General features: G+C 39.9%; 6 protein-coding genes across 10 annotated transcripts; 2 read left to right on the forward strand and 4 right to left on the reverse strand.

Moving 5' to 3' along the window:
• Positions 1 to 79: 79 nt before the first annotated feature.
• ndc1 (NDC1 transmembrane nucleoporin) lies at positions 80 to 8,223 on the reverse strand. 2 transcript variants are annotated; one of them, XM_075482215.1, is made up of 18 exons: positions 8,086 to 8,223; positions 7,413 to 7,533; positions 7,226 to 7,327; positions 6,583 to 6,757; positions 6,367 to 6,493; positions 6,033 to 6,141; positions 5,786 to 5,837; positions 5,516 to 5,648; positions 5,080 to 5,172; positions 4,894 to 4,975; positions 4,612 to 4,773; positions 4,264 to 4,515; positions 3,982 to 4,094; positions 2,256 to 2,306; positions 1,671 to 1,734; positions 1,472 to 1,572; positions 1,017 to 1,177; positions 80 to 895 (listed from the first exon to the last, which is right to left on the reverse strand). In XM_075482215.1, exons 1-18 carry the CDS (start codon positions 8,122 to 8,124, stop codon positions 832 to 834), a joined length of 2,001 nt encoding a protein of 666 aa, XP_075338330.1. In that variant the 5' UTR covers positions 8,125 to 8,223; the 3' UTR covers positions 80 to 831. The 2 variants fall into 2 exon arrangements, with proteins under 2 accessions (XP_075338330.1, XP_075338331.1); XM_075482216.1 differs by lacking the exon at positions 2,256 to 2,306.
• A 364-nt stretch (positions 8,224 to 8,587) lies between these two features.
• Positions 8,588 to 9,346, reverse strand: LOC142398966 (uncharacterized). Its single transcript, XM_075483255.1, has one exon. It carries the CDS (start codon positions 9,344 to 9,346, stop codon positions 8,588 to 8,590), a length of 759 nt encoding a protein of 252 aa, XP_075339370.1.
• An 846-nt stretch (positions 9,347 to 10,192) lies between these two features.
• Positions 10,193 to 15,304, reverse strand: yipf1 (Yip1 domain family, member 1). Its single transcript, XM_075482217.1, has 10 exons — positions 15,199 to 15,304; positions 14,832 to 14,949; positions 13,691 to 13,845; positions 13,512 to 13,592; positions 13,314 to 13,401; positions 13,061 to 13,177; positions 12,804 to 12,970; positions 11,983 to 12,165; positions 11,292 to 11,392; positions 10,193 to 11,000 (listed from the first exon to the last, which is right to left on the reverse strand). Exons 2-9 carry the CDS (start codon positions 14,863 to 14,865, stop codon positions 11,312 to 11,314), a joined length of 906 nt encoding a protein of 301 aa, XP_075338332.1. The 5' UTR covers positions 14,866 to 14,949; positions 15,199 to 15,304; the 3' UTR covers positions 10,193 to 11,000; positions 11,292 to 11,311.
• Positions 15,305 to 15,482: 178 nt separating this feature from the next.
• lrrc42 (leucine rich repeat containing 42) lies at positions 15,483 to 17,639 on the forward strand. Of its 4 annotated transcripts, none has more exons than XM_075482222.1 (7): positions 15,485 to 16,140; positions 16,242 to 16,373; positions 16,452 to 16,570; positions 16,652 to 16,737; positions 16,821 to 16,934; positions 17,020 to 17,104; positions 17,187 to 17,639. In XM_075482222.1, the coding sequence occupies exons 1-7, from the start codon at positions 15,752 to 15,754 to the stop codon at positions 17,480 to 17,482; spliced, it is 1,221 nt and encodes a 406-aa protein (XP_075338337.1). In that variant the 5' UTR covers positions 15,485 to 15,751; the 3' UTR covers positions 17,483 to 17,639. The 4 variants fall into 4 exon arrangements, with proteins under 4 accessions (XP_075338335.1, XP_075338334.1, XP_075338337.1 ...); XM_075482221.1 differs by having other exon boundaries at positions 15,486 to 16,140; positions 16,449 to 16,570; XM_075482220.1 differs by having other exon boundaries at positions 15,483 to 16,140; positions 16,452 to 16,737.
• A 1,218-nt stretch (positions 17,640 to 18,857) lies between these two features.
• Positions 18,858 to 22,194, reverse strand: tmem59 (transmembrane protein 59). Its single transcript, XM_075482967.1, has 8 exons — positions 21,970 to 22,194; positions 21,640 to 21,745; positions 21,330 to 21,424; positions 21,089 to 21,241; positions 20,895 to 20,967; positions 20,496 to 20,619; positions 20,251 to 20,368; positions 18,858 to 19,595 (listed from the first exon to the last, which is right to left on the reverse strand). The coding sequence occupies exons 1-8, from the start codon at positions 22,123 to 22,125 to the stop codon at positions 19,443 to 19,445; spliced, it is 978 nt and encodes a 325-aa protein (XP_075339082.1). The 5' UTR covers positions 22,126 to 22,194; the 3' UTR covers positions 18,858 to 19,442.
• A 463-nt stretch (positions 22,195 to 22,657) lies between these two features.
• tceanc2 (transcription elongation factor A (SII) N-terminal and central domain containing 2) lies at positions 22,658 to 25,999 on the forward strand. Its single transcript, XM_075482968.1, has 4 exons — positions 22,658 to 23,224; positions 23,328 to 23,469; positions 24,607 to 24,800; positions 25,488 to 25,999. The coding sequence occupies exons 1-4, from the start codon at positions 23,126 to 23,128 to the stop codon at positions 25,674 to 25,676; spliced, it is 624 nt and encodes a 207-aa protein (XP_075339083.1). The 5' UTR covers positions 22,658 to 23,125; the 3' UTR covers positions 25,677 to 25,999.
• The last annotated feature ends 28 nt before the right edge of the window (positions 26,000 to 26,027 follow it).

Below are 26,027 nucleotides of genomic sequence, written 5' to 3' on the forward strand. Positions count from 1 at the left end.
GGATGTTGGTGATGCAGAATGTCCTCCCAATGTGGGCCGCGCAAGTGAGATTCCACTGGGTAATCATACAACCCTGAGACTTTCTTGAAATGTTTATTTTATTCATCTTTGAGGTTGGAATCAAACTCATACTGGCAGTCAAACATTTACTCACACTTGTAACCAGCCTCTTCTCACAAAAACAAATCCAACCAACACAAACAGTCAATGTGTACAAACACAGATGTCTAATCTGTAAATGTGACCGACGTGTGTTCGCTGAGCTGACACACACAGCTGAGTCGGTGCTCAGAGCAAAACCAGATCTATGAAAACACATCTTCAGAACACATTTTAGGCACCTGTGTAGCTTCTTTGTCAACACTGGTCTCAAACAAAATATGACAAAAAGAAAAAAAGACAGCAGCTGAAAGAGGAAACCAGCAGAAAATGCAGCACAAATAGCCCTTTCCAGCTCATTCCGACTTAAAAAAAAAAAAAAAAAAGGAAAGTTCCGTTTGTTTATTTCATCAGATTTTCTTGAAAGCAAAGTATTTTGGAAGAAGCTTCTTAGACATGAAGATATACTGTCTCCTAAACACCGGACACAACGGTCCCCTGATGCATCAGCTGGACTTTCTGCTCGCACTTCATGAATGTGAGACGTGATGCAGCCTGGTGAACACAATCCACCATGACAGTGTAGACATAAATATGAAGAGAGGCACTAACCATCATGGAGTTTTGATTGTTGCTTCTCTAAAGCTGATGTTTTCGCATACACACACACATCACATCACACACACATCACACTCATAAGAAACTCAAGGCACAGGAGCCACGTAAGGAGAGTTAGTCTTTGTACTCCAAAAACTGCTGCAATCTTTTCCGGTGCTCTGCAGACATCTGAACAGCACTGAGGATTGAACAGAAACAAAGTTTGTATATTCAGATGAGAATCCCTCCATTTTTTTTTTTTAATTATTATTATTTTTTTTTAAATGATGTAAAAAATAATGAATCACAGGCTGACTTACTTTAAGTGATCTCCAAAAGTGGTTGTTATCCTGTAAATGGCAGTTTTGAGTGTGACCCTGAGAGCAAAGCGCAGGGTTTTGTAGGTGGAGTCTCCCATGCTGCTCGCCGACCTGACGGGCTTACTGGAGGCATGAGGCAGCTTGAAGTGTCGATCTACAGCCTGAAGATGAGCAGATTGTTGTTTTAAAATGTGTACACATGATGATCGGTTACAGTCATCTGAGAACATGCATTTCACTGCACCAAATGTTATGCAATCCTGAACAGAGAGAAGTCAGTCAAGGTTTAAACTGAACACTTTGCTTTTGCCATTCAGTCTAAAAATACAGGGATATGAATTGTGGTTTATATCGCCAAGCCATAAAAGAGCATCGATCATTTTGTGCATTTACCAAGCAACGAGTTTCAAATCAGTACGTGTACGGAGTGTGTACGGTAAATTGTAACAACTTGCCTCTTGTAAGAGCAGCATGGAGCAGAGAATGCTGGGTAATGTAGTCTGCACGACCCCAAACTGGTCTTCTGAGAAGGAGGCTTGAACAAGGTAAGACAGCCCTGCAAGGTGGATATAAGAGGAAAAAAAATTAAAAATTGAAAGATGGCTCAAGAGGTGGTATCCAATCCAAATGAAAATAGTCACCATCTCTTCCTACCTTCCAAAGCCCAGATATGAGCCTGACTGTCAGCAAAGAGAGCCTGACTGGAGGCTTCTGGAAGCTGAAGGACACAATGTTAGCGACTGTGAGTTCTCTTGAAAAGACAAAAACGGATTCAGAGTAGTAGGAAGTTGTAAAGTGGGCAAGTCAGTGAGACTACGCTACAACATGCAGCTGTTAATAAAGGAATACACACACCTCAGGAAGTAAAGCACACTAAACTAGTTTCTACAGCAAATATAGTTATATAGTCGCAGCGTAGTAGTATAGTTATGATATTTGGGTCTGATAACGTTCTGATAAATTTGGTTTGCAATGGTTTTAGAATAATTTCATAATAAGAATAATCCTTAATTCAAACTTTTAAGGTAATTACCAGTTGTAAAGTTCACTGTTAGTGAGATGAATGGAAAAAAGCTACATTAGTAATGCCCTCACAATTAGACCCGGAAAAAAGGAGTTAAATCAGTGATGGCTGCATATTAGGATGACAGATGTTTAGACCAAATGAAAATCTACTTAGTCAGACCAAAGCATGCAGGAGCCCCTCGGTGTTCATGCACAAGCAACACACATCCTTACCTTGTTAAACAAATACATTATCAGCCCCCGCTTTGCCAAGAAATTTTTAACCTGAACGAGACAATTAAACGAGAAGTTATGATAATGAACACAAAAAGAGGCTTTTCACACTTAACCTTGGTCTAAGATCCTCTCATAAGGATGATGCACATTCCCAACAGAACAAAGGCAGATGAGAGCTCTGGTAGAAATGTAACCAGTCTCCATATCAGACACTTTTTAAATTAGATTTTTTTTGTTGAGAATCTGAGTTCAGAATTTCATTCGCGGTCTTCCTGCATCACCTTGTAGCCATCTCTGCCTTTCTTAAAGGGATAGTTCGGGATATTTGACATGAATCTGTATGGCATCACCATAACCAGTGTCGTGCATTCAAACTGACTTACCCCCGACAGTGTCCTGTGAGCCGAGTTCTTGTCCAGTGTTGGTCAAGGCGAAAGTAGTCCGGCTTGTTTGCTGGGGTCAAGAAATTAGCGCGTTTTTCTTCCCAAAACAGTACGTGTGCTAAAGAGTGATTTATTTCATCACAAAAACCGAAGCCGGCAAAAGTCACTCCTCGTTATCACTTGGGCCCTACTGTCTCTCATTGTGTATCAGTGCGCACGTCATTCTGACCGCGAGCTGTGCGCACGAGTCTTTCTGTTCTTTGGCAGTGCTCAACACTTACTCTGCAGACAACTGGCCATCAGGTCCAGCTGGTCTGGGACGCCTCTTCCAGTTGATCTTGGGAACATGGAAAAAAGTTCTCAAGACGCCTGCATTCAGGAGTGCAGGGAAGTCACCGTTATTTGTTATGCAGGCAGCAGCTGTCCCGCGGCCGCCGACATCCTCATCTATGGAAAGGTTTTGTATCTGGGGCATAACTAAATCCCACTCGTGGCAGCAGTAACATTCCACCTCTGTCTGCATTACTTCGCACTTCAAACAAGTGCACCAGGATTTGTCGGCCACCCTGGGTATCGCAGCTCCAGCAGTGGCTCCAGCTTCTGTTTCCATCACTTCTCTGTCCACCCTCTCTCTTTCTGCCCGATCTAAGTCCATTTGGCAAACTTCCTCCTCAGTATAAACGGGTTCATAAAGATACCCCCTTGGCTCTAAACGGAAGTCAATATGTTCCTCGTCGCTCTCGTAGTCAGACATCTTCCCGAGCAGTAAACAAAGTGAATCGACTCGTGCGCACAGCTCGCGGTCAGAATGACGTGCGCACTGATACACAATGAGAGACAGTATAGGGCCCAAGTGATAACGAGGAGTGACTTTTGCCGGCTTCGGTTTTTGTGATGAAATAAATCACTCTTTAGCACACGTACTGTTTTGGGAAGAAAAACGCGCTAATTTCTTGACCCCAGCAAACAAGCCGGACTACTTTCGCCTTGACCAACACTGGACAAGAACTCGGCTCACAGGACACTGTCGGGGGTAAGTCAGTTTGAATGCACGACACTGGTTATGGTGATGCCATACAGATTCATGTCAAATATCCCGAACTATCCCTTTAAGCCATGATGGAGGTGACAGGCGGGGCCTAAATATAAATAAAAAAAAAACAGCTCTGTCCATTTTCACAGCAGCGAAGGCCTGATTGTTGTGTTTGGAAAGCAACAAAAGTACTATTTTGTTTGACTTCTGTTATGTTATTCATAAGTGTGAAAAGCCTCATGTCTCAAGAGCAGTCAGTCAGTCAGTCAGTCAGTCTTATAACTTCTCTGTGACAAGGTTTCAGTACCTGTTCTTTTCTGTTCCGGAGAAACTGAGACAGAAAACTTGGTTTGGAGGATTCTTGCTTGGGACTGGGAACCGTGGCTGGGGAAGGCTCGGGGCTACCATTGACCTGCGAATCTGAAAAGAGACAGAAGTATGATAAATGTAAAAAAAAACGAAAAAAAAAAACACTTCAAAAGTTATATAAAGTAAAGCATTAGATTCAGACCATTAATAAACAGAACAAAGAAAATTTAATTAATTTGCCAACTGGGTGACCCCATAGATTCCATCATCGTCCTCTCACCTGTGGAGGTTGACCAGAGTTTTGGTGCTCTCCGCATGATGTGGGGGCTCTGCACTGTGCCATACCACGGTGAGCCTTGATCCGCTGGAGCTGTGAGGCGTCGCAGAGCAGGGGACGCAAAGGGGCTGTCCAGGTCAGGGGTGAATGGTGCCGTCAGAGGGCTCTGCAGGCCTCCAACGAAGGAACGGGCAAAGACCGAAGCTGGAGTTTTCATTAGGAAAGCAGGCCTTGGACTCATCAGCTCTTCTGTACCTGTGGGCAACATGAAAATGAAAAATGACTAATTCTGTGCGACAGAGTGATCCACAAGTCTTCACACATATGAACCACTTATTTACAACAATGTACTTGATGTCTCAGATGAAGTCTTCTTTTCACTGCCACTTGACATCGATTTGGCCCTGCCATTGGTCGCTACAGTTTCATGATAGGCCACAAGTCTCTGGGTCAGATCGGCCAGAAGAGACAGACACTCTTTACTAATGGCATTCCAGTTATGTGGATGTCCTCCTGGGAAGGCATGAATGCAAAAAATAAAGATATTAATGTTAATAAATCCATACGTGTTGGGGAAAATAACATTAAACAAAAGAAAATAAGAAACAGTAGAGTTTAGAATACGTAACATACCTGGCTGGCTCAGGCTCAAGACTTCACTGCGCCGTGATGGAGAATGCTGAGACAAAAGAGCCAAGTCCTTCAGAGCTAGGAACTGATAGTTGGGGGAAAAAAGCAAAAGGCACAACATTCAAATCTGATATTCAGTGTGGTAAAAAAATAAAATAAAAAGGAATCTGCATTTTAAGTGATACATACCTTTAATATCATTGGCTGCTTCTCAATAAGAACTTTAGGAAGACACTGGTGGGCATCTTCAGTAAAAGATGACATCACGGGAAAACTGTACACCTGAGGAGGACATTCATGAAATCCATTTTATTTTGTTATATTAGATTACTGAAGATGATGTCCATTTTCAGTACAATGAAACTGTCGACACTGCTGCCCCCTACTGTCTGAGGATGATTAAAAAGCAGACAGATGTTCTCTCAGCGATGACCCAATATCACAATAACTTATTTAGTTATTTTACTGTGGTCGTCATCTTTCCAATGATCACTGCTTTATTCAAGTTGAAATAACAACAAGAAAATCTAAATGGAGTCATTTATTACAAGTTAACATTAGAAAAATGTCGTTTTAGTTGTAAAAGTTTAAAGAAGAGTCAAAAAAAAAAAAAAAAAAAACATACCTCAGTGACAAAGATCCTAAAGAGCAGCAGTGTGATGTACCATGTGAAGAGGAGGAAGGTGGCACTGATCCAGAGGTGGTAGAGCAGGGAGAGGTCCAGCAGTCCAGCGATACTGTCGAGAGGATGGATGGCACTGCAGAGGAGGATCACACAGAAAGAATTTTTTTATTTTTTTACCTCAATGCGGAAAAAAAAAAAAAGGTCCACGGCTCCAGAAGGCAAAAAACATCTAGAAGCATTTTTAACAAGGTATGATCCAACTTCACAAACCTGTCCACATGAAGATTCAGTGTTTTACAGATCCATGTTCTTGGAATGTATCCTGTGAATGTCAAGTAAAACATGTCACAGCAACTCAGCAAAACACAGCAAAGGAAGAGAAGCAAGATAAAAACAGATGTAAATTATTCTAATGAACAATTAATGACAGAGACATCCTGGGCCTATTGGATATAAATGTTAAATGTTTTTTTTGTTCTTCCAGCAGACATTTCCTTCATAAACAAAAGTATCTTACCCAGAAAGTAATATAAAACTATAAAGTTCCTGACAGAGTAAAATGCTTGAGCGGAGCTGCACTTCACCACCAAAGGCAGGGATCCCTTGAAGCGAAGGTATTTGTATTGCTGGGGAAATAGTAAGAGATGTGCAACAATAAATGTAAAGCAGAAAGCTAATCACTGTGCTTTATATAGATTGGGTTAATAATCTATACTAAATAAGTCAAGGTGGGTTCTTTCAGATTCTTCTAGATGAATGTTGACATTGTTGAGGCATTGGATAAAATACTATTCAGACAGATTTTAGCATTTTCTTTGAGCCAGATAAATGACTAAACCCCCATCAAGTACCTGAATACTATGGAAGGAGACATAATTCATGTTGTGTATCACTCCCACGAGACTATAAGAGAATCCAACAAAGGCTCCCGCCAGCAGAAAGACGAGATGGTGCTCATTTAGACACATCTGAGGGTAACTGTCAGAGTGGGAAACACATTGAAGCAGTTTAACAATGAATGAAATGTGTAATGCTGAACAGGAAAGTTTGGTGCAGAAGCTGCTTACCTGTCACTCTGTGTACATGTGTAGCCGAGCGTCTCATATCTATAACCAATAGTGACCGCACAACACCAGCCGACGATTATACCCATGAGGCTGTGGGCCAGGGAGTTGACAAACTGGTGAGGGTGGAGCAGCTGACCAAACAATGCCATTTTTGAGCAGGCAATAGTGGGGATGACTAAAGATAGAGAAAAAAAGAGTCAAGTTACAACAACAACTGAACCATTTGCAATTTTTTTTAAATCAGAGGAATGCACCAGTAAACTGACAGTTAATGGAAATGGAACCATTTTCAGCAGTATGTTTATCGTGCCAATTCATGGACTGCAATCAAGCAATGTAAAAAAAAAAAAAAAAAGGGTTGAATGTCAAAGGTTAAATTGGTGCAAAACAGTGTTTTGTCATTTTACTTACATGTTAATAAAGTAATGAGCTTTGATTTTTTTCTCTAATCATGTGATTAAGAATAAATGTTTCTCTCCTACATACTTGGAGACATCTTATAAAGCCATAGCTTGAAACAACTCATTCATAACTGATCCCATTTTTAAATTTTGCTAAACACAAAATGACGTCAAAACAAACAACATTAAAAATAAGGTTCACATGGAAATTTGGACTTTACACAGCATCTTCTGACCCTCACCTGTGTGATACTCCAAGATCAGGAAACCAACTATGATGATCACTCCACCAAGCAAAATGAAGGAGAAAATTGTACTGGCACTCGTCAGCAGACACAGGCATTCTGGAGTTAAAAAAGAAGAGGAACTTTATACAAACCTTCCCACAGCTTTTAGCAGCGAAGCATCACAACGAATGTGGTGACTGACCTGTTATCGTCTGGATGGGATGGAGAAGACTGAACTTGCTAAGGATCACAAAAACTGCTGTGGTTGGTGGCAACAACAGGACAGCCCAAGCAATGCTCGCTGCAGCTCTCCAGCAAATTACCTAAACAGAGCGGTCATTATTAGAGAAAAAAAAAAAACCCTGATTGTCATGTTTAATTGTTTTAAATGTTTAATTTACAATGGACCCATTAATTTGTTTACTACTCCTTGGTAACAATTATGGCAAATGATGTCCAATTTCGAAATGTGCATGTTCATAAAGTGGTAGCCGCGACGAAAACAGTCTTAATATTCACATACACACTTTTCTTCCCCCGGAGGATTATTAAATTATGCATACTGTCTAAGATCTTGTGTTTTAATGGCCATTGTGAAGTAATTTTCATTTTGGAGGGATCATTTATTTTTTTACTCATACGGGTTACTTTAATCTAAACAATTCCTACTCACTTCTTGTTCCTGCCGTTTTACGCAAAGTTCATATTGTTGTTCTGTTCATACTTAATTTAAAATATATATATTTAAAGATCTGAATCGTTAGCTGCCCTCACAAGCTAGCAAAAACAAAATGAGTTAAAGTTAGCATGCTACATGCTAAACATTTTTGTGACTCTATAAAAGACGAACTGCTTTCAAAAGTAAAATTACTCACCTTCCGGATAAACCAACAGCTTGTCTCCGTTGAAAACATGTTATTAATCCCAAAAGAGACCAACTTGACGATAATAAAGTCCTCAGCTCTGAGGCTGTCAAAGTATTTACCCTAAATTTCCCATATCGCGCCACACGCGGACCTTTGAAGGACCCTGATTGAAGGCTGTCCATCTTCCTGCCTGTTTCCAATGTTTTACATTCACAGGGTTTTTGTTTAAACCTGAACATTAAAATAATAATAATTAAAATAATTAAATATCATTTATAAAAGCTGGTTTCTGTAAATTTAGTCAGCTATAATAAGCTAACAAATATTTTAGAAACTGAATTGCACAAGGCACCAAGACAAGCTATAGCCTAAATCAGCTTTTAAAATATTAAATTTGTAGTTTACATTACGTGTTTTTCTGACAGTTATATTTAGTAAAAATAGAATTATTTGCCGTTTCTGCTTTCTTTCTCGATGCAGACTGTTAGGCTACTGGCTGTAATTCAGGGAGTCAATTTTGAATTCCTTTAGGCTCGTCATGCACGAAAGCCTTTTTGTCGTGATGAAAACCATTTCCATAAGATGGAAAACTGTGTTTATCCACAACACCATTTTTGTCATTGTCCCGAGAAAACTCCTTGGTTTCAAAAGCGTTGCCTGGAAGCATTTGGGATGAGCTGATGGACATGTCAGTTTGAACTGCTTTATGAACATATGGTTTCTGTCCAGGTTTTTGGTTAATTGCGGGGAGGGCAAGCAGCTCCCTCTGGCCTTTCCTATCGTCCCACAACTTCAGTAGACGCCGTTGATTATGTGTCATATCCTTGAGATTTTGCTGTAATGTCTGCACTTTGTCCTCTAAAAGTGTTTTAGAAGTGACTGTATTTGCCAACTCTGATGTCAGTTCATCAATGGTCAGACTCAGCTTCCCAGCCTTCTCTACCAGGGAACTGCACTCTCGCTCCTTTTCATGGAAGTCATTGATTATGTCCTTGGTGGTCTTTCCGTTGAACTTAGGGCTACTCTCAAGTCCAATTTCAGTCCGAAGGGTCTTCACCTGCTTCCTCAGCTCCTTGTTGTCCATTGTCAAGGTCTTTAGTTTGTGTTTCAGAGCCTCGGTGGAACGCATCCTGGTCTCATTCTGCCTGAGTTTCTCTTTGAGAACACTTTCTCTGTGCAGGGCATCATCTCTTTCCTTTCTGCAGTTCTCCAAAAGTTTTAGTGTCTCAATTTTGGACATTTTTTCGCCTTTGCCACTTAAGGTAGCCATCCTGTGGAAAGGTGTCAAAATTACAATATGAGGACAAAATAAAAAGGCATTCCCTTTGGAAAAAAAAGAGGAAAAAAATAGAGATTAGAATACAATGAAATAGTTTTTAAACACGAGTAGCTGCCTGCATCTCGAAGAGTGAGGCCGGTGACATTCCTCTCTTAGGGTTATCTGTTAGACTGGCAGCTCCAGTGTAACTCAAAGCTGGGGCTAGAATGACCATTAATTAGGGCGCCACAGTCCTTTTGACACCGTTTCAAGTGACCCAATTTTTTCCCCCTCTTTTGTTAATTAATCTAAGAACTTTACAACTCCTAATGACTGAAAATAAACACTCTTGATGGAGGTCCTTCGCATGTAAAGTGCAGATCACATGGTGCGTGCCTGCGTGTGGTCGCATACAGCATGCAACATTTTCCACTGCAGGTGATGTGTGCATCAAAACTGAGATACACTAGATTCTATCGGACTGTTCAACCGCACACACACACACACACACACACAGTTAAGATGCATGAGTTGGAAAAGCAGCAGCAGGAGCCAAGTGTTCCCTTCTAAAGTTAGAAGCTCTCTTTGAAATGTTGAAGTTTTGGTTACCAGCTCTCCCTTAAATTATTTAAAATATCTAACTGTTGAAAGGGGCTGGCAGGCTTTAATGTTGACGGGAGCTGGTAGAAGAGTCACGTTGCTGACATGTGAGAGAGCTGGGGTGATTTAAGTTTGTTAAGGTTGTCAAGCCCAAAAAGTTAAAGTTAGGCGTATCAAAGAAAAAAAAACAAAAAGTATAAAGAAAAAAAGCAATCGCAAAGTTTTTTTTTAACAATTTACTGTGTGATGAATTCGGCCAGACAGCAGACATTTTCAGTTGGATGAACGACAAACACTTTTTTTGGACCAGAAAAAAAAAAAACTTTATTAAATTTCTTAGACTCATCTTCCCAGGTTTGATATAGACTTAAATGACAACATTTAAAAGTAGAAATTATTTCATGAATAAAAATGTGTGCCACAATAATGATTTCATTTCTCTAACCCTAACCCTAACTGATGATGGACCTTGGATATTACATATTACAAGCTATTTGTCATACAAACAACAAATCAGTTGTTTGTATAAATCAGAAATGTGTACAGAATCCCCTGAAAATTTAAGATGAACCTTTGGCACCATTTTGACGGCACTTGACCAATAAAAAAAGAGAAGAAAAAAACACCTTTATTTTAAGAGTATCTCATCATCACCAGTAACCGTTAATACATGTCATTCTGTACACAAAATACACCCGCCACTTCCCATTAAAGGTATATAGAAAATAAATGCATAAACAAAATTTCACTGATGTATACCATTGATGCACAAACTGGTTATCCAAATGCTTTAACATAAGCGCCATAAAGCTTAAAACTACAACAGATCTTGTGTGCTGGGTAATACCATACCCTGTTTAACTTTAAGCAAGTTTAGAACCCATCCCATTAGAAACGACATACTTGGTACCAGTGTTCATTTTCAGGGGTCACGCTGCTGCAACAAGTGTGCAAGCTGGTTTTTACAGGTGTTAAGCCGGAATGTCCGAGTGCGGGTGAAATCCAGACGTCCCATGACTTCATCAACGCAGCAACCCGAGTCTCTCGAATACGGCAACAGGAGAACCTACAATTAAAAAAAAGAAAGAAAGAAAGAAAAACAATAATGCTTGGTTTGGGGAAGATAAAGCACGAACAGGGGATCTGGTGTCAGATGCTCGACTAGAGCAGGTCAACAAAGCACACACTTGAGCCAAAGCCAGAGAAAAATGGGCGATCAATGCAGACTTTAACTGATGTAACGGATGGAGAAACAAGTATTTTTAAGTGTTAAGTGTAGGACTGCAGTACACGTCTCAGGTTATTAGCGTGTGTAAAATGTGATCACGTCTTTAAGCGCTTTGTCACCATTGTTTACCTGCGGACAATGCAAGGCTTTCATGTCGATGACGTTGTCTTGTTCGCCACAGGTGCAAGAGAACTGCTTACTGGTGGTTGTGGGCTGCTAAAGAAATACATCTGCAAACAAATAAGACAAAAGAAAAAACTGAGAAGAAGCCTTGATGGTTGAGGGATGTTTAGAGAAACAACTAATCAGTTCATATCTAAAGCTAATCTCTGAATGAGTGTGCAGAAAATGTTCAGTGATACAGAAGAGAATGCAGCATTCCTGCAACCCATTAATCTTAATCTAAACACAGATTTGCTGTAGTTTGTAAACCTATTACAAGGATACAGTATTCACATTAAGAACTGCACTAACAGCTCACTCTCACACCAGTAAGCAAACATGAGCAAAGTTTCCATTGAAGAGTCTCTGGAAGGAAATTAACTTGATACTATCAGGTATATTCATTTCCCAGAAACATACAGGGAGAAAGTGTGATGTACACTCTGATTGACATAGTGATCTCAGCATGGCCAGGCTTTGATCCAGCTTCTCTGAGGACAAATTAGAATGAGTCAATCATTCTTATCTACACTAATATGGACAGAACAGAGGCAGTGTGCCAAAGCCGGACGTTGGATCTTATTTCTTCATTCCGATTTTGTTTCCGTATCACTAAATTAAAAATTAAAAATAAAATTTAGTTAGAGAGTAGTATTACCTTACAGCCTACAGCCAGAAGGACGTTCAGCAACACAATGGCTGACACGACTGCCATCACCACTTTGGGGTGGTCGTCCCTGACTGCAGGCCAGAAAGTCATCACCAGGACGGAGCCAGAGAGGCAGAGCGCCACCACGATGGAGCACCATCTCAGCCACTCAAATGGGAGAATCCACAAAACCTTGTATGGAAACGTTACAAGTTATAGCAATGTTTTTAATCTTTTCATAATACAGGGGAAAAAAATAAGTGATACACATTTATCGACATGTTATGTGTACTGGCCAATAATGGCCTTCGAAATGAAATACTGGCAACTGACCAGTTGCTGGGAGAGGATCATCCCAAGTTGGTAAAGTAGGATTAAGTCCACAGTTTTGCTCAAAACAGTTTGTTTTTAAAAGTAACTTAAAGTTACCCCCCCCCCCCAGTATCTCTGTAAATGTATGGAATCCCAATAAGAGTTGAAATGATAGCATGTCAATAGATTGCAGCTTAAGATTGATGATCATATATCTTCATCAGAAATGGGTTAATTTTAGTGAAAAAATATCTGCTTATGTGATATCGGCAAAAATGCACCCCTAGAAAATTAAAAAGGAAAATATATTGCATAACATGCATTTTGAGTCAATTAGTTTGCTGCTAAATGACACAATCAGTTCAACTCTTTCATTGCAAAACGACAAATCGCCAAATTTTAAAAGCAGATGATGATACAATTATGTAAAAGAAGAAGCTAGAGGCATTTTGTAGCAGAGCAGTCAATGTTATCATTTGTTACCGGATTTATTTTCAAATTAAACTGAAAGGGCTTACCACTGCCGGTATGTAAATTGACAGAGAATATCCGTACACACAGACGATCTCCATAAACGAGTACGACACCAAGTTCAGGGTCTTATTGCTTCTCCACAGCAGAAAGCCCCAGAGGGAAAGAGGCACCAACCAGGCATAGCTGAAGATCGCCGTAGCAGCTATGGTAACTGAAAAACAAGAGGAATTTAAAGACAAATTCTGTGGATGCTTTTCCCCTCACATTAGAAGTAAGTCAGTGTCAGCGGTTAAGTATTTACCTTTACGAAACTCTGGGGTGTATTTATAGTTTGGTGTGCCAAAATGGATCAGAAAGTTGGATATGTTCCCACTGATGGCTACGGCAAACACAAGAGTGGTGCAAATCCAGAAGGGTCCTGACAACATAAATGTGTTTCTATAAATATTACAAAAGTGACTGACAGTACGGAACAGTAACAGTTTTATAGTTTGCCAGAACAAAAACTGCATAAGAAATTAAGACGTTGATGTTAAAATGATACGAGTGCTAACCATAAAGATCGGGATTTTTACGAAGGTAAACTTGAATGAAGTTCTTTCTGGGCCATGGAAGCATTGATCCAATGATCCTCTCCTTCACCTGAAGAAACGTTAGAAACCACAAAGTAGTATTTTTAAGCACATCAACGTTTAAGTTTACAGCATTCCAATAGCAATCAAAAGGTAGTAAACGTGATTTAAAAGCATTACATGATGGGTCTCGACATCAAAGAACTTTTGATAGTAGTCAAATGTCCAGAAAGGGGCTCCTTTCTTTTGTCCAGAGAGAAGCTTTAATGGAAACAAACAAGGGGAAAATGACATAAGTCAACACATTATTTGATCAGAAGTAATCATTTTTTTTCACCGAGTAAAAGTCTTGGCCTGACCTCTGCCTTGTCATCAGTGTTCAGTGAGTCTTCGTCATCGGCATCTGGAGTGAAACCAGCCGCTCTTTGCTTCTGGGGCCTTAGCTCTTCATCCCCAATGCTAATGGTGACTGCATCTTTATTGGCTTCCAAAAGATTGCCAGCTTCTTCAAATTCTAATACATTGAATGTGTGAAAGGAAAAAAACATTAAAAGAAAGTGTTATTCTGACAGAAAGCGTAAGAAATAAGCAATATAATTTCCAAAAAAATTAAAACGGTGTGCAAAAAAATACAATAATCATTACCATAATTATAATCATAATAATGATAATACATTTAAGTAAAAGCAATTTAAAGACAAAATATCAAATAAGAAATTCTTAAAAGTTCTTTAAAAGCACGAGTTCATAACGTATTTGATGCCAGCAATACATTTAAAAAGAAAAATAGGTCAGGAGCAACAAAAAACTGGAAAAGTTTTTGCGATAAAAAGACACCTGTGAAGGACTGTGGCCAAAATCATCAACAATTCAAGAATACAGTTTAAAATTCTGGAAAATTGGGAAATTCTTTTTTAGTTCACAATATGGAAGCACTTCTGAAAACCAAAGTAATGATACACAGCTTCTCGCTGCATCCAGAACTTCACGTTTAAGCTAAAGAAAGATGTGTATAGCTTTTAAAGCATCCAGCCTCTTTTAACAAGACAAAACCAAACCACATTCTGGATGTGTTACATCAGCATTGCTCTATGTTAAAAATACATATGCCAAACTGGCCGGTGACCTGTCACCCATGACAACAGCTGACCCCTTAAGGATGAAAACATTTGACAAAGAGGGCACTGAGCTGTTGAGCAGCCAAGATCCTATGGCATTATGTTTTTAATACTACAGCAAATTCTGAGCTCACAAACATTTAAAAGAATGAGCTGATATGACACAGAGGGAAAACATATCTCTGCCAGCGTCTAGCTGACATCAAACTTAAAATGAACATATTTGTTTCAAAGAAATTTAATAATCTTTTTTTATTCTTTTTGCGGTTGAAATGACAGTAAAATGTCAAAATACGTTTTCATTAATTTCAAATTGAGCCCTACTCTTATGGAAGCTAGTTTAAAGCAAGCTAATAAAATAAAGACTGTTGATGACACTCACCCCGAAATTGAAAAGGATCATTGCTCGACGCCATTCACTTTCAGTAACGTTATTTGCCCCTGAAGAATTTAACGGAAGGCTTAAAGTCTTACAGAGGCAACAACTTAACCTGAGACACCTAGGAAAGAATATACCATTAGATTCAAGGTTTCCATAGATTAACAGGTTGCAAACATTTGAAAATGTAGAAAATAGGGAAACTTTCAGTAAGCTAAGTTAGCTACTAAGTTCTAACTTCGAAGCTCAATCACAACCGCAGCAGTGACTGTTTATCATTAAATTAACATTAACAAAACTATCAAAAGTACTGGTCATGTATTCAAAAAATCCAGCAAATCGTTGCTGTTTTCTTTAAATGCAGGCTTACCAAAGTTTCCACTAAAAGGCATAAAAATCATTCCATTCCAGTTAGCTTGGTTAGCTTCAGACAGGATGTGACGGGGATGTAAACAAGACCTTTTCCGTTTTACATTTCCAAAGTAAAGGTTTCATTATTTTAAACTTTAATATATTCGACGGTACTGGGTGGGACCAATTATAATTTCTATAATTGTTTTCTGTTTACATAATTGCTACTTAAATAACTTTTTATACAGTTATTATACACACATTTCAGTAAACAAGCATGAAATAATATCACACTTTTAATTTGAAGTTAGCTGAAAAAGCTCAGTGCATGCACTGTGGGCTACCGAAGGGAACTCGATTTACTTGAAAATAAAATACATACAGGTAGTAAAGAATTTGGCGAAAATGTGTAGCATGGCGCTGGAAGGTATCCGAGTATCATTAAGCCAAAATTAACGCTTTTGTTTAATTTTATTCGAGGATCTGGCTAAGCTAACGACCTTCATTAGCGATCTTGTGTGCGGCACCAAGTTCTTTTTATGCTTCAGGTGTTAGCCGATTAAACTTTCGTGATGGACAACAGTGCAGTTTATGTCCGAGAAAGAGGCAACCTTCGCCGTGTAGGTGACATAGTTTTGGCACAACCAAAACCAGCATCATCATGCAGAAGGACAAATCCGTTTGTCCTGAGGAGAGAGCATTTTGTCTTCACCTACAATGAAGAAGGAAGTCTGAGATACACCTCGAAGTCTCTCTTTGACATAACTCTGTTGTTTGTTGCTGACAACATCCACCATGTGGACTCTCTCGTTGGCTTCCCAGACCAAATCGGCGACAGACTTTTTGTAGCAGCAGAGGAGAATCGTGTATTCTTAAACCCAGACATTTCACCAAAAGCTCTGAAGTTATTCAGTGACGCATATGGGGAAATGGTGCTCAGATCTCTGTGTCTAAGAAATAGGTTTGTAGGTCATATTATGCTTCCTCCACAACCGCTTTCTCTCTCTCTGTTTTTATTTGCCACAAACACCAGTACTTCTTGTCCTTCTTTCATTTTTGCAGATTCCCCCTCTTGCATGAGCGGATGGATGAGATCAAAACATTTCACAGTTTGAAGTCTCTTGATTTGTTTGGCTGCAAACTGGGCGATGACCATGAGCTATTCCAGCATCTGACATCCACGTCACTGGCAAAGTAAGGCTATTCTATCCCTAAAATAAGGTGAGAAGAAATTCAGAGAGATGTCACAGCTTCGTCTTTCCTCCTCAGCAGCCTCGTTCAGCTTTTCATCGGCGGCAACAGTCTGTCTGATGCTGGCCTGCAAAGACTCACAGCACCTATCCGGATGATGCGGAGAGGACTGGACTGCCTTCAAGTTCTGGATGTTTCCTGTCAGTGGCTTCCTTGTGGTACAAATTTACTGCCTCCAGATTTAAAGCATATAAATATGTTTTTTTCTCTCTTATGTACAGACAATCCCCTCTCAGAAAGGGCTCTCAGATACGTCACATGCCTCCCAAAGCTTGTCAAGCTCGATGCATCTGGTACCAATATGAAAGTAAGGCAGTAAGGGCTGTATGTAACCTTTGACTATAGCCTATTATTATGGTCCTGACACCTAAATGTAATTTATGCATCCAGATTAACACAGGATTGAAGACAGCCATGTGGAACGTGTTGGGGCTAATTTATTCTGAGAAACCATTGGACGCCTTTGATCACTCGGGATGTAAAACAGAGGGTTGGGCAGAGCAGGTAAATGTTTTCAGACACTAGCAGAAATTTACATCAATTGTTGAAAGAAGGCAGTGTCATAAATTAACATCCGACTCATTTTCAGGTTGTTAATCAGTGGGAAACGAATGGCTCACAAATGCCAAAACAGAAGAAAATGGAAGAGTCACGGACAGCGGCTCTTCGCTTTTGTAAGTCCGCCGCATTGCAATTTTAATCGGCCAATTATTTCCACACGCAAAACGCTTGAGTGTATTTTGGTTCTTTCTGTAGTTGGCAGGCAGAAGTTCGTCAGAGACGTTCTGAATGCAGCCCCCTTGAATGGTGAGAACGTTGAGGTTTCCAGCAGGGAGAAACTACATTTCTACAGACCGGCAACAAACAGTCACGTAACAGAGAGACAGATTTCTTCCGCAACTAACCATCAAGTGAAATCTCCCTGCAATAATGTCAAAAAAAGGAAGCAGGAGCCAGGAACATGCAGTGCTTCACAGAAAAGCCCTCCAATAAAACGCTCACCCTCATCATCTCTTACTGCAGAGGACATAGATTTGTTGAACAGCTACTGAGAGGCATGCACCCAAACAGCATTCCATAAAGATAACGCACGAGCGTGTCGACAAACCAGGATAGTCTGCAGATGGTTCACACTTATGACCTGTGAAAACGCCAATGTTGTGGCACTGTTTGTGTTTTGTTTTAATAAATAAAGTTTTGTATTCTGTATTCTGTATCCTTACCTTTGCAGTTTTTGGATGAGCCGAATCAAGCTGAACAACAATCCTAATGCCCCCTAAGTCTCTATGCTCAGAGAGTGCGAGCTAGTTTTACAATTGTGCGATGACATTTTGTATCAACGTTGCGGGTCCCCTAAGGCTTCTGTTCATATATTGCCTTGTCAAAAACCTGGTGTCCTGATTTGCTACCGCACAACTCACCTGCAGTGATCCAGCAGCAGCTAATATAATTTCACCCTTTTAAGCAGGAATGATGGATGGGCAACAAAATGTCTGTTAAAGCCGATTCTTTTTCACTGCACAAATCTTTTTTTTGTTGTTTTTTGTTACAAACTCGAGATACCACTTCAGGCAATTTTTGAGTTTTCCACCCCCTTGAAAAACAACAGTAGGATTGATAGAACCTTTACTTGAATGCTGCAGTGCTCCACGAGATCTGTCAACAGACTTTGTGTAAAATCTGTGCAGTTCCCTTCAAAATCAAATTGCCACACGGCTTACCTGGTGACGGCATAGTGTTACAACTCAGAAAAACCTTCTGCAGCACAAAGCCACGGGATGAATAGGGCTCCCTAGAGTTCCATCTCGAAATGCACCTTGTGTGCGTTTATGCAATTGTGCTTTAAGCTGTCGGAAAAGCAGCAATCATTTAAGTAATCAAATATATTGCTGACAGAGCCTATTCAGAGGATATTTAAGCTTTAACAGTATGAGCAGGAATAGAGAAACAGATGGATAGGCAGCTGGTTTATAGAAAATTAAAAGCATGTTTTGTTCAAATCAACACATAAAAGTTAGCTTTGGACCAACAGCCCTACTTCTTTACAATTGTAGAGGATAAAACAGCTGCTCCGTCATCAAAGAGAGCCTGTACCGTTCCGTCCAGTTTCGCATAAACATTTGGTTGAAGAATCAGCAGGAAAAATGAGAACGTTTCTAATAATTTTGGAAATTGGTGCGTCCGCCAGATTATGCTGAAACTAAGGAAGCACGATGTTTCTTGCAACACTGGAGGTGAGATAAAGACATTCACTGCATTCGAGCATCCGAAACTGTCAATAAAAGTGCCTTTTCTCCTGATGGAAACGCTTTCTTTCTCTACATCCCACTATCTCTAACAAACTATAAAATTTAGAAAAAGTATATGTTATAATGGGAGAACAAAAACAAAAAAAAAAAAAAAAAAAAAGCACACATTGCCAGCAGCTTCACTCTCGTATTTAATTTTAATTAAATGTTAAGACAAACAGTGAAGCAGGAGACACTTACTGTATGTACCGTCACTATCAATTAAAAGCATAGAATTTTTACTGTAAAATGTATTATCTGGTTATCAATGCAATAGAAACATGAGAAACACAGGGAGTTTGGAGTATCAACATCTATTTTACCAAAAGTTGTGGTTTGGGCTGAAATCTGCATCACTTCAAGCACAGAGTTCATTCAAACATTCATTAAAACAAGCACACAAACAGAAAGCTAATGCACACAACAGAATTGCAAAAAAGTCCCGAAACCTTTCTAACTTGTACTGCCATCAATTTACAGTAATGCCTCAATTATACTAATATACAGGAAAAATAAAAAAAGGAAAGAAAAACAACCCAAATAAACTTTCCACCATCTCACTTTCAAATCATTTAACTGGAGTGGAGACATAATCAGCCAATACAAAAAGTTCTTAAAGTTCTCTTAAGACAGCAAGCAGAACAGGCCTTGAACCAGAGGGTAGAAATTACACCACAGATTATTCATAGAGGAGAAAATCTCTTCTGTGAAGAGGTTTTGGCTTCTAGATGTCAGACTTGTCCAAGTTCACTTTGGAAGGCAGTGGTCCCGCCTCTTCCTCTGATCCTTTGGTGGTGATGATGAGCAGGGAGGATGCTGGGTACGGAGTCAGCTTCTGTTCTTTAATGTAGTCCTTGTCACCATAGATGCTCAGTTTCTGAGGGAAAGGGAAATTATATATATATATTTTTTTAAATTTCATTTTATTTTATTTTTTAAGGAGATGCTGGCAAATGAAAATTTGCTTACAGCTAAATAATCCCAACGGTAACAAAATTCATCATCTTTATTTGAAAAGCATTGCTTTGATGTCGGAAGAAGAGGAATGTTTACAAATCTGGAATGTGGCACCTTCATATAGGGTTTTTCTATTTGTACTTTAAAACAGAGTCACTGAGACGTAATCTGAAAATAATTAAACATTTGTCTGATATACTTATTTGCTCTGGCGACTGTCACCCTCTCTCTGTAATCGTTAGACCCTGAAATTACACATAGCACTCATGCCTAGATTGAGCATCACATAAACCTTTGAGACACGTTCTTTTTTTCCCCCTCTTATATTAGTCAACATATGGCAAAGTTATAATTCACAATACAAGCTCAAGGTTCAACTTTCAGGAATATCTTTTTATTTCACGTTTCTGGTTTGTTCAGAGGCTCAGAAATAAATGGTTTTGCTGGACAGCTCTACGCTTCCCAGAAACACTCCCCACCCCCCCTGGACTTAGAATGGTTTCCACACAGGGTCTTAGGTCTGAGTGAGTTAAACAAACAAATGCGTTTCTGCAGAAGAACAATGCAGGGCTTACCTCAGCAGGTACATACTGGTCCACAGCAGTTGCCACAGTAGCACAGCAGATCCAGATCAGGACCAACACAGACAGGATCAGAGTTGTGGTTAGGATCCACCCTGGAAGCCAAGGGTTCCTGAGGAGAAAAGTACAAACAGTAAGCTTTTGTGGCTCCACTGTGACTGGAGCCAAAGTGCTATCCATGCCATGCGCTGCTAAGATAAGCCGTTCTAGACAAAGTAAATAGGAATATGCAAACAAACCTTGAGAGACAGCTAAAGAGGTTGTATTCATCATCATAGCTGCGGTCACCAGTCATATCTCTGTCTCTCTCTTGGATTAAAGTGCGGTGGTATTCTTTATAAATTGGGCTGCTGAGCCCAGGGACTGAAAGAGAAGAAACAAAACAATAATTTATGCGTACACAACTCTAATGTTTCCATTTCCATTTTTGTAAGACCAATCCTCGAAAGATAGCCTTGTTGAGAGTATATTAAATGCACTTTGACAAATGTTTTGTACTTGTGTACTATGCAATTAATGTCACACTATAAATGTCATTCAGGTGATACTGGCAGAAAATAGGTGTAGCAATCTTGATATTTGCACATTTTTTTTGCAGAAAAATAAAGACATGGCAGAGAATACACTAAGGTGCTTACAGCTCTTCTGTGGCTCCTCTTGTACATCTCTTTCCAGTTCAAACTGAGAGAAAAACTGGACTTGTGGTTCAGCCTGTTAAGGAGAACATAAGACAGCGTTTCAAATTCCATTTGCTCATAAACATGAGGAAATGTGTTGTTTGCACACAGAATATTAGATCAGAAACCTAGTTCTCCTGTCATCATTACCGTACCTGGAAAATAACAACTTTTCCATCATCGGCCTGCAGGTAGAAGGTCCAGGTGGAAGTGATGAAGCTGTGGGCCTGACTCATTACATCATCCCAAAACCCTCTGACCAGGGTCAGGGGGTACAGCATATGAATCCGAGGCATCATGGCCTCCAACTATGAAAAAAAAGGGGGAAATACTGAGCACACTGCTCCTTTCTGAGAGATGATGGCTTCCATACAAAAAGCTGAGTGATTCTCATACCTGCTCGCTCCGCTGCTCAGCGAATGGAACCTGATTTTGGCAGCCCAGGTTGCATGCATACTGCTCATCAGACTTTGTGTAGGCTTCTCGACAGGCTGCAAAAGTTTGAAGTGGTCAGACGCAGCAGATGGTAAAAGAGGATTATAGACATGGGACAAAGAGGTTTTTAGTGCAGGCCCTTTTATTATGTAATTGGTGTGCACATGCACAGACTATAATTACACTGGTGGCATTACACTGATAACAAAAGTCTCACCCTAACGACCGGTATATTGTGCAGAGTGGGGTTAAATGGGTCAAAAGCTCTTACTTGATTCACAGTCGGATTTGGTTTGATTCAAATCCTCGTTGTCACGAACAAACTGACAAATGGAGAACAGACGGCAACCTCTCTGACAGGCATATAGTTCCTCCTCCTGTAAAACAAACGAGACCAGTTGAATGTCTCGACAAACAGCCTCTATTAAAGATGACGCACATTCAACTTTTACACAAATCACAGACAATCCTTGACATAGAACACATCGCCCACGGATAAAACGGAGCAAAAATACACAGACCAAGGTTTTCGACTCGCTAAATTACCAAATGTTAGCTAACGCTAGCTGTTATGACTTTTCCGAGCAAGATGAGTACTTACCCGTGGATACGTGTGCAAACTGTATGTCATTTCACATGACTTGTGACAAGATGCTGTGTTTCCCAAGACGCTGTCAAACACATCTGAAGACGCTAATGTACACGCAACCAGGACCGAGAGACCCAAAATACAACCAAAAGAGGAAAGAGTCCCCATTTTGTCTATGAAAACCTAAACAAACAACACGCTCTCGTTCCGCGTTCTCCTTAATCGGGTTGGGTTCTCGCGATCATCAAGCCCCGCGCGAGACTTTTACACAATATTTTTGCTACGTTCAAAACCTCCCATAAAGTCAAATGAGAGTAACCGTCCAGCACTATATCAAACAAAAAATTGCTGAAAAATGCCATGAATTGCAAGGCCAACAGCTTCTCTACCTTTGGGTAAAGTAATAAAGGTTATGCTTGGTGTCAGGATGACAGACAGACGCTTTCCACACGTGACACAAATGCTAAATATTGTTTGCCAGCTCGAGACCTCAGCTTCCTCAACAAAATTGTGCTTGTTTTTTTTTTCAGATTAGATGTTTTTCAGATGTATAATGGATGTATAATATAGGGAGATGCAAAGAACTATTTCACACAGTAAGAAAGCCTAAGACACGAATTTTTGCTTAAAGAATTTATACCCAATCAATAACTGTTGCTTATAAAACTACTTTTTTGGCCAGCTAGCTAGTGACAGTGAAACTGTCTTAAAAAATAAATGTCAAATTAGATCACATGTTTGAAAAATGCACTAACCTTTAATGAAACTACACTATTGAGATCTATATTTTGGTTTTAAATCATGTAAAAACTTACACTACCTCTGCAGTTTCCGAGCAACCCATCTCTTTGGTTCATGTTCACCGTATTGTTTATTTTCTCACTGTACCTGAAGGCAACATTACTACAGCTGCAAGCCAGTTGTTGCTAGCTTCGACAAACGGACGATTTGCCAGAGTTCCACTTATTTTATCAAACATTCAGTCCCAAAATGCAGACGAATAACTTAATTAGAACTAAAAAATGTGTTTAATCTCTTTCATTTCCATTTGCTGGTTAGAGTGCTAGGTAACGTTTGATCATAGCTGCTAGCAGCAGTTAGCTGTTGTCGGTTGAGACTTAAACTTCTACAAAAACAAACAGTTTGAAAGCAGACTGTGTGCTTAAAGATGGACAAGTTTGTGGTTCGACTTCCCAAGGGCGAGACACCAAAGCAATCGAAGAACAACGAAAAAGTTTACAAGCAAACCACAATTGAATCTCTTCGGGTAAGCCATTGGGCATACCTGTGATTGAACAGGTAGTATATGTCACCTTGCGACAGATTCACACAGAGATGGCTGACCCTTGTGTGTCTTTTTTCTCCTTAAGAGAGTGGTTGTGATTGAGGACATCATGCGCTACAAGTCCATGTTGGAGCTGCCAGAGCAGAGCAAGGACAACCTGCTTAGCGCCTTGTCAGAGCTGGGCAAGAAGATCCCATCCAGAGAGGTGCTGAGGTCCACAAAAATAGGTAAACTTTGTAAAAAAAAATGTAGGCTCTCGGCAGAGAGCAAAAACTGAGTGTTTTGCATATGACGACTACATGTATGTTCATTCTACCATCCCTGACACCATTGGAGGTATCTCTTCCATTTTGGCTTAGAGATTAAGATCAGATTTATTGTCATGCATACACACGAAATTTGTCCTCCGCTTTTAACCCATCCAGGTTGGCACCTGTTGACACACTCATGCTCATGCACAGGGTCACACACTCAGACAGATGCCATACACTTGAGCGGGGAGCACCCATTCACAGCACCCAGGGAGCATGGGGGTACGGTGCCTTGCTCAAGGGCACCTCGGCCGTGACAAGGAGGTGGACTGACACCCCTCAGTCCACTCAGTTTCACCAATGCGAGAGTGGGAATCGAACCGCCAACCGTCCAACCAGACGATCGACTCTAACCACTGAGCCACGGCCACCTTTGGGACTTCCAAATAGCAATCAGTATATGTTCCTGTACAATATTCCAACCATGTATGCCCTACCTGCCTGCAGCTCATACCCAGCTACTATAGGCTCTTTGGCCTCAGAGTGTGTAAATAGAAGTTGAGTTGGGGGCTTTATTGCTCTTGTGCTACCACGGCCAGTGCCTACATGCAGACTTTAGGACTTGCTTTTTCTACCTACTGATAGGACTTTTCAGTCTGCTGGTGGAACACGTTGTGCAGGGTCTAATCTTTCCTCTTCCTCCTTCACTGGTTCCAGCCGCCTTAGACACTCACTTAGCAGTTCATCAGTAGAGGTGATTTGTGGAACTGAAAATGTTAGTGGCTGCGTCCATAATTTTTTAGCACGGTATACAACAAAAATGAGTACACGCCAGTTAAATATCACTTTGATTCTAAATAATCCGAGTTATTAGCAGTGTTGTGAAAAAAATAAAAAGTCTTTAAATTTGCTCGAGTTAAATCAATAATTGTTCTTGTCACCGAATTTTAACCCTTTCACAAGCAGCACTCAGGTTCTTTTGTTCTATGTTGTGACGGGAATATTCTAACTCCAAAGAACAACCCACTATCAAAACGGAGAGTACGTCTTACATGGCAAGTCAGTCATCAAACAGGTGATATTCAAATTAGTTGAAAACACCTTTCTTCTCAGGTCACACCGTCAACAAAATGCGAAAGCATCTGGACCCCGAGGTGAGTTCACTGGCAGCAAAGGTTTACACTGACTGGAGGACATTCATTGAGGAGAATTCCAATAAGCCATCTATTGAGGTGCGCGCCGACAAACAATCCGAAGGACTACGGAGCAACGCCAGAAGAATGCTGTCTGAAGCTCTGGAGGTCAAGGTGAGAAAGAGCGCCTCACTGAAGTTTAGTGTGATGGCAAAGGCCCTTGTGTTTCACCCTATTCTGCACATTTCTAATTTTCCTAAATATCTATTTGGCTCTGATTGCAACATTTTAGTAATATAGACTGATGGGAAAAGCCACATTATATGATGTCATGTTGTTTGAATATGGCTTTAGAGATAAAAAGGCACCAAAGAGCTTAAAATTCACATTATTTTTACATTTTTAACAGTTTAATATATCTTGTTTTATGCTTTATATTAGAGACTTGTTCCATAACAATACGATTCACTGAAAATTCAACATGCAGGATCTCTATTTAGCACATTTGTATTTGAATTATGTAGATTGCCCTGATGAACATGCTAAGCATGACGGACCCAGCTTCAAGTCTGTTCCATTGAATCGTATCTGGCTGCTTGGAAAAATCTCCCTGTTTGCACTGATTTTATGGAAGTTTTTCTGTGCCATCAGTTTGAATACAAATTTCCAATATTGAATTTTTACAGCATCAAAATCAGACTTTGAATTTGAAAAACCAACAGTGTAAAAAAAAAATCAATTTCTAAAAACAAAAATCAGTGGAAAAAAATTCAACATCTAAAAATTCAGTGTAATATGATTTAGTCACCATCTTGTGGGCTGATTTGATCTGTGTTTTTCTTCTCCATTTCTGTTGCGCAGGAGGATTCCGGTCTCATAGACAACATCGAGAGAGAGGTGTTTCACCAGAGCTCCCGGTTAGTCAGCGGCTCGTACAGACGGACTGTTAGAGCGCTGGTGTTTGCCTTCAAACACAACCCTGAGGTCAGAGCTCAGGTTAAGGACAGCGAAATGTCGGTCAACCAGCTGGTGTCAAAATACAAAAAATAACCGAAGATAAATTAAGCATAGTCTCAGACTGCACATTAAATTAAACCTTTTTTTTTACCATTTTGTTTATTTTCTGGGAAGAAGATGCAAAAGACTTTAACATTTTGTGGCACATCAGCAGTTTTACACAGTAATCTTTTTATTTTAACATGAATCATTGTAAAGAATAATGTTGATGTTACTTGCTTTCCTTTACGAGAAAGGATACATTTTAATGTAATTTATTCTTTTTTTGTCAGTAGGTGCTCTATTTTTTTATATTGTCGATGAACATTTTTATACAAAACATCATTTAAAAAGTGAATAAAGATATGATAGCTTCAGCTTTGGAGTTCATTCTTTGATCGATAC

Source organism: Odontesthes bonariensis, chromosome 14 (assembly GCF_027942865.1).
Source record: "Odontesthes bonariensis isolate fOdoBon6 chromosome 14, fOdoBon6.hap1, whole genome shotgun sequence".
Lineage (NCBI taxonomy): Eukaryota > Metazoa > Chordata > Actinopteri > Atheriniformes > Atherinopsidae > Odontesthes > Odontesthes bonariensis.